At 38.2% G+C, this 6,159-nt stretch overlaps 1 protein-coding gene and 1 long non-coding RNA gene across 3 annotated transcripts; one reads left to right on the top strand and one right to left on the bottom strand.

Annotated features, from left to right (window-relative positions):
• Positions 1-8: 8 nt before the first annotated feature.
• LOC129349049 (uncharacterized) lies at positions 9-1,974 on the bottom strand. The gene is made up of 2 exons (XR_008601875.1): positions 1,851-1,974; positions 9-361 (listed from the first exon to the last, which is right to left on the bottom strand). It is a non-coding gene; the product is annotated as an uncharacterized LOC129349049 (long non-coding RNA).
• On the top strand, positions 1,943-5,485 carry wu:fa19b12 (uncharacterized protein LOC560551 homolog). Of its 2 annotated transcripts, XM_055011073.1 has the most exons (3): positions 1,943-2,467; positions 3,553-3,641; positions 4,342-4,410. In XM_055011073.1, the coding sequence occupies exons 1-2, from the start codon at positions 2,084-2,086 to the stop codon at positions 3,628-3,630; spliced, it is 462 nt and encodes a 153-aa protein (XP_054867048.1). In that variant the 5' UTR covers positions 1,943-2,083; the 3' UTR covers positions 3,631-3,641; positions 4,342-4,410. The 2 variants fall into 2 exon arrangements, with proteins under 2 accessions (XP_054867048.1, XP_035813371.2); XM_035957478.2 differs by lacking the exon at positions 3,553-3,641 and having other exon boundaries at positions 4,342-5,485.
• Positions 5,486-6,159: the final 674 nt, after the last annotated feature.

The following is a 6,159-nucleotide window of genomic DNA, read 5'->3' on the forward strand; positions in this document are numbered from 1 at the left end:
AAAAAATCTCAGCATTAGGTCCACTTGTGTTCTTTTATTTCATCATTTTTTTAGAAGTATTGAGTTGTGTTTCCTGTGTATGGCTTACAGGTGTAAAGGTGGACGTGGTTTTGTTAAAAGAATGTTCACCAGTACATTTATGAGACCTACGCTGTTATTGTGTAGGTTCTCCTTGTGCTGCCCATCATGGCGTTGGCACTTGATGTCTGGGGTATCCAGTGGTATGTATCACCAAGACGTTGGCAGATCCTTTAGTTCATTCCTGTTGCAGCTGCTTTGTCTGCAACTGTGTTTAAGAAGGTGGTATGTGTCTGCGTAACATTCAGTTGCAAGACTCAAGATGTCCCAGCAGAGAACTGAGCTGTAGAAGGGAGATCAGTGTTATTCACTGTGCTTTTAATGTTTTGTCGGATTGGTGTATTTGTGGTATTTATGTAAAAACACAAGCGGTACCAATTAACAGTGATTAAGTGCCATAGAAATATTAGTAAATAGCCATGAATTTTATTAACTACACATTTTTACTGAAGTGACATCAACATGTTTGATACTAAAAGGAACAATTCTGGTATATAACCAGATCCTTAGAAATGTATGGAAACAATTTTAACTTTACATGGACAAAGTCTAGTTCTATACTAAAACTATTTTCGGTGGAGATCTTAATAAAATTTTATTAAGATTGTAGTTCATGTATGGGAAACTGGCTGAGAGGGTCCCAGTAAACCATGCCAGTTACATTGAGCCTGTATGTTCAGTTCTTTTACCTGAAACTGAAGCCCTTGAATGCAATCAACCATCTTTAATTTTCTCATTTACACATGTATTTTTCCTTGTGTGATATTTCACAAAGGGGACCTCATTGACCGTGAAAAGACGAGTTTTAGGTTCATAAAATAACACACGTTTCAATTTCATAGGTTAGATGTCTCCCCTTAAAGGCAGATCTAACATTAATAGGAAGAAAATGAAATAATTTTCCTACAAGTATGTCACATGGCAAGCTGACAAGTAGACAAGTTCTCTGGTAGAGGGCTGCAGTAAGTTTTAGAATTGATGCCAGAATTGTTTTAATTACTTACAAGCCATTACATGGGTTGGTGCCCCAGTTTATCTGAATACAACCCTGTTTGTGAGCAGAGCCTAGAATGCCTGAGGAAATAAGTCAGGCTGAATCAGTGGCTTCTTTTAAATCTAAACTTAAAACTTACTTTCTTCGCTCTGCTTTGCTTGCTTTTATCTGACTCTGGTTATTCTGTTAATAAGTTCTGCTGTTTCTAATGTTAGTGTGGCTTGTTTAATGCTTGCATTTATGGTATCTTATTTATGTCATCTTATATCTCGGTTGTATACTTTTTTTTACATTCCTTGATTAATTCAACTTTTAGTTTATTATTTTTTACTTTTTTATGTGATCTTTATCTGCTATGAGAAGCATGTAACTTTGCTTTTATAAGTGCTACACAAATGAAGATATTATACTATTATTGCATAACTACAATCAGGGCTGTAGCCACGATTTAGAAAAGTGAGATCATGTCGTTTTTGTTTTTTGGAACTTTGGCTGTTGTACTTGAGCATACAAATTTGACTTTTTGCTACGATTTCAAACCACCTTGTAATAGTTATAATAACAAAATGAAGAAATTAAGCAGTCAGCATGACTCCCATCAGAAACGGATGTAATTCCTGGCAGTATAGACATTAATAAGATCGAATTTAGTGACAGGTAATTTTTTCTCAAAGCAAGGGGTGGAGTGAAGTGGATTTGACCTTAGTAATTTTAAAAATCACCAGCCAAGGCCCTGTATATAACATTTCATTTGCAGCGTATGAAAATATGAATGTACCCGCCACAGGAAGAGCTTGGGCTGTGGGCGGGGCTTACATAGCGATGCTCTCCTCTGATTGGCTCTTCTGCCTGCCCCGCAATAATTTCACTACCGGTGCTCCGTGTTTTGTGTTTGATCGTGGAGATAGCCCCGCTGAACAAGCAGTGAACAGCATCCAGTGTCCGTGCGTGGTTCCCACGTGTTTTCGGCTCACTGCTGGGTCCGCGTTTCTCTCCGACAGATCTGATATTATGGCGAAGCGGCGCGCCGAGGACACTCTGCTGCATGACTCTCCCTCCAAAAGATGCTACCGCTCCCTGTGCTGCGTTGACCTGCAGCTGGAGAGCGAGGCTCCGTCCGAGGGTGTGAGTCCGCCCTCGCTGCTAGCTTTGTTGGGTAGCCGCTGCAGGAAGAGGCCGTACTACTTTGAAGACCCAGAAAAACAAGAAGAAGCTCCTCTCTTTCGGACAACCACAAACTGCGACACCAGGAGGCTCCAAGCTGGTGTTCTGACGGTGCAGACTTCTGGAAACTTCCCGGAGCGTCGCAGCTGCAGCGCAGGAACAAAAACCAAGAAGCGACTTCGAGAGTACAGCCAGGGTCCAGAGACTGTTACTAATAAAGACAATGATACAGTAAGTTATTGGCAATATAGAGAAAGTAGCTGGGTTTCAGCCTGCAGTTCACAGATAGCGAATCAGTGTAATAGCAGGGAATGTCCACTAGGTGTCGATATTTAGCCATCCTGCTGTAATCCCAGCAACCTGTTTATACACACGTGGACAAAATTGTTGGTACCCCTCAGTTAATGAAAGAAAAACCCACAATGGTCACAGAAATAATTTGAATCTGACAAAAGTAATAATAAATGAAAATTCTATGAAAATTAACCAATGAAAATCAGACATTGCTTTTGAACCGTGATGTAACAGAATTATTTTAAAAAATAAACTCATGAAACAGGCCTGGACAAAAATGATGATACTCCTAGAAAAGACTGAAAATAATGTGACCATAGGGACGTGTTCAATCAAGGTGTGTCCTCTAATTAGCATCACAGGTGTCTACAAACTTGTAATCAGTCGGCCTGTTTATAGGGTTACAAGTAGTCACTGTGCTGTTTGGTGACATGGTGTGTACCACACTAAACATGGACCAGAGGAAGCGAAGGAGAGCGTTGTCTCAGGAGATTAGAAAGAAAATTATAGACAAGCATGTTAAAGGTAAAGGCTAGAAGACCATCTCCAAGCAGCTTGATGTTCCTGTGACTACAGTTGCACATATTCAGAAATTTAAGATCCATGGGACTGTAACCAACCTTCCTGGATGTGAAAAATTGATGACAAATGGAACAGACGGATAATAGGAACTGTAACAAAAGAGCTCAGAACAACCTTTAAAGATGTTAAAGGTGAACTCCAAGGTCAAGGTACATCAATGTCAGATCGCACCGTCCATCGTTGTTTGAGCCAAAGTGGACTTCATGGGAGACGACCAAGGAGGACACCATTGTTGAAAACAAATCATAAAAAAGCTTATTTTTTAAAATAATTCTGTCAAACCATGGTTCAAAAGCAATGTCTGATTTTAGTTGGTTAATTTTCATAGAATTTTTATTTATTGCTACTTTTGTCAGATTCAAATTATTTCTGTGACCATGGTGGGTTTTTCTTTCATTGACCGAGGGGTACCAACAATTTTGTCCATGTGTGTATCTCAGCAGGTTCAGGGGTGTCAAACATGCAGCCCGCAGGCCACAAGTGGCCCACCAGAGGGTCCAATCCAGCCCACGGGATGACTTTGTGAAGTGTAAAAATAAATTTTTTGTTATTTGTCCTTCTTTTTGGCGCTTTTTTTTGTTTTGTTTCGTGTCGTTTTGTTTAATTTTTTGTCTTTTTTTTCTCACTTTCGTTTTGTTTCATTTTTGGAATATTTTGTCTTGTTTTTGCTGTGTTTTGTCGGCCTTTTTTTTGTTTCTAGTTTTTGCCTCGCTTGTGTTTTTTGTCTTGTCATTTTATGCTTTGCTTTATTTGTTGTTTTGTGGATTGTTTTTGTCTTTTTTGTCTCACTTGTGTTGTTTGTCTACTTTTTGGTCGTTTTGTTTCTCACTTTTGACATTTTTTTTGTCTCATTTGTCTCTTTTTTTTGTTTTGTTTCATGTCGTTTATCTCATTTTGTTTCTTGTTTTTGTCATTTTCCACCTCATTTTTGTAATATTTTGTCTTATTTTCATTATTTTTTGTCTGACTTTTGTTGTTTTGATCATAAAGTAAAATACTATATCATTCAGTTCCAGATACCTGTGACTAAATGTTGTGTTCCTTTGTAGACACTCTGTGATCTGTAAGTTCCTGTGTAAATGATAAACTGAGGCATAATGTTGTTGAAATTGAACTTATTTGGCTTGAGAAGTTTCAGGTTGTAGCCCTGTTTATACCCCTGCTCTAACAAAACGGGAGTTGATTTGAACATTTCTGGTTCACTCTTCTGTCTTTGTCCTTCTTTTCAGTCTGATAGAGACACAAATACTGACGACTGCACCTACAACTCCTTCCAGTACTGGAGGGTCCCCTTACCCGAGCTTGATCTCTCACTGCTAGAGGATACTGGTGACCATTCCCAATCAAAGGAAAAACTGCAAACTAAAGACTCTTCTTCTGATGCCATGGAGACCTGAAGATGATGTGGAGAGCGTGGCTGCTCACCACTCAAATGTGAAGAGGACAATGCGATGCTCTACAGCAGATATCTATCTACATCTGCACAGTGAGGTTGCTTGAAATGCACCCAAGTGAGATGTGACAACCACAGTGGTAACGTAGTCCTGTCAGAGTGATACAGGCTGTGGTAAGTGAGCCTCCTGGGGCTGAATGGAAGCAACAACACTGCTCTTACAGTGGTGAAACTTTAGTAAACTTCTGATTGGACACCTGTTGATCCTAAATTTATAGATCCAGTGGCTTTGTGTGTGATGTTTTTCAGACAACCTAAAGTACAGCTGTGTAGAGTTGCAGTAATTTATCAATTATCTGTCAACCATTAAATTTAAATCTTAAACATCTGAACATTTTCAGTTGATTCCCTGTGCCAGTAATCTGAATATCTATGTGGTGGGGACCAAACAAGACATTTCAAAACGTCATTTTGGGCTGTCAGAAACACTTGTATACCAGACAACTAATAACAAATGTATCAAAAAGGAAAAACATTCAATAACAGCCCTACTTCAGTGATTACTGCCTTTTGTTTTATGCTAAATCCTTGTTTTATAAACCTACTATAGAGCAGGACTTTATAAACCTGTGCATAATGTTAAGGGAGTTAGATATGTAAGCTCAGTCTACACAACAGTTTGTAATATAACCACTCTGCAGTATTTTTCAGATTTTATTTGGTAGAACTATTCCAGAGATAGTGCTGTTAGATTTTGTTGTTAAATATCTGCTTCTAATACACCTCAATGAAGCCTGTTCTATATTCTGTTAAGGCACTTTTATTCAATGTTACTGATACATCTGACAGCTAATTAGAGCAGGTTTTCACTCGTAATAAAACAGTTACCTTTACAACTGTGATTTTTCTATTTGTTTTCTTTAAAATTGCTTCGTTTGATTTGTGTTTTTATCAGATTTTATTAAATCAGATTAATTGATCATCCTTCTCATCAGTTGCCTCAAATCATGTGGAGCAGGACGTTAGACACATCTAACACTTTAAAGTAACACAGCCAGACTTTGTTTGTGTCGGCTGGCCCAAGAAAACCAAAAAAACCTAATGAGAGGTAATGGCTATCACCCATTTTCACAAATGAGACAAGAGAGGAATGCCTTTAGATAATTATTAATCGTGTAATGAAATATCTTTATTTTAACAACTGCTTATTTCTAATGTGACAGCTGCACATTGGAGCTCTTAAAATGTAAACTTACTGCATTTAAACGTCATACTCAAGAAATGCATTTATGTCTGACACTGTCCCACAATGAATATGTAGAAATCACTTCAGTTTTTTACTAAATCAAGTTATCGTTGATGTTCAGATATTCCTAGCAGTAAACAACAATAGACTAATACATTTTCTAACCTGTGTTCTATTACCTGCTATATCAGTAGTGTAAAATGGACTTGGCAGCACATAAGCACCAAGCATACAAACATAATTATGTTTTTTTCAGCATCACCACCTGAATTCATGACAGATAAACTAGGGTTTTCCTAGTGGGACTGGCAGACTGTGGCACTTCAGTGGCAGCTCCTGGCAGTAGTGTGATAAATAATAATAATAATAAAACTACAGATTACCACTGAGGTGCCACTAGGAAGATAC

Source organism: Amphiprion ocellaris, chromosome 6 (genome assembly GCF_022539595.1).
Source record: "Amphiprion ocellaris isolate individual 3 ecotype Okinawa chromosome 6, ASM2253959v1, whole genome shotgun sequence".
In the NCBI taxonomy this organism is placed as follows: domain Eukaryota; kingdom Metazoa; phylum Chordata; class Actinopteri; family Pomacentridae; genus Amphiprion; species Amphiprion ocellaris.

Excerpts from the sequence above, each read along its gene's own strand:
- wu:fa19b12 (XM_035957478.2), top strand. The coding sequence starts at position 2,084 with ATGGCGAAGCGGCGCGCCGAGGACACTCTGCTGCATGACTCTCCCTCC. Across the intron at positions 2,468-4,341 it reads CTAATAAAGACAATGATACA|TCTGATAGAGACACAAATAC; the intron begins GTAAGTTATTGG and ends CCTTCTTTTCAG.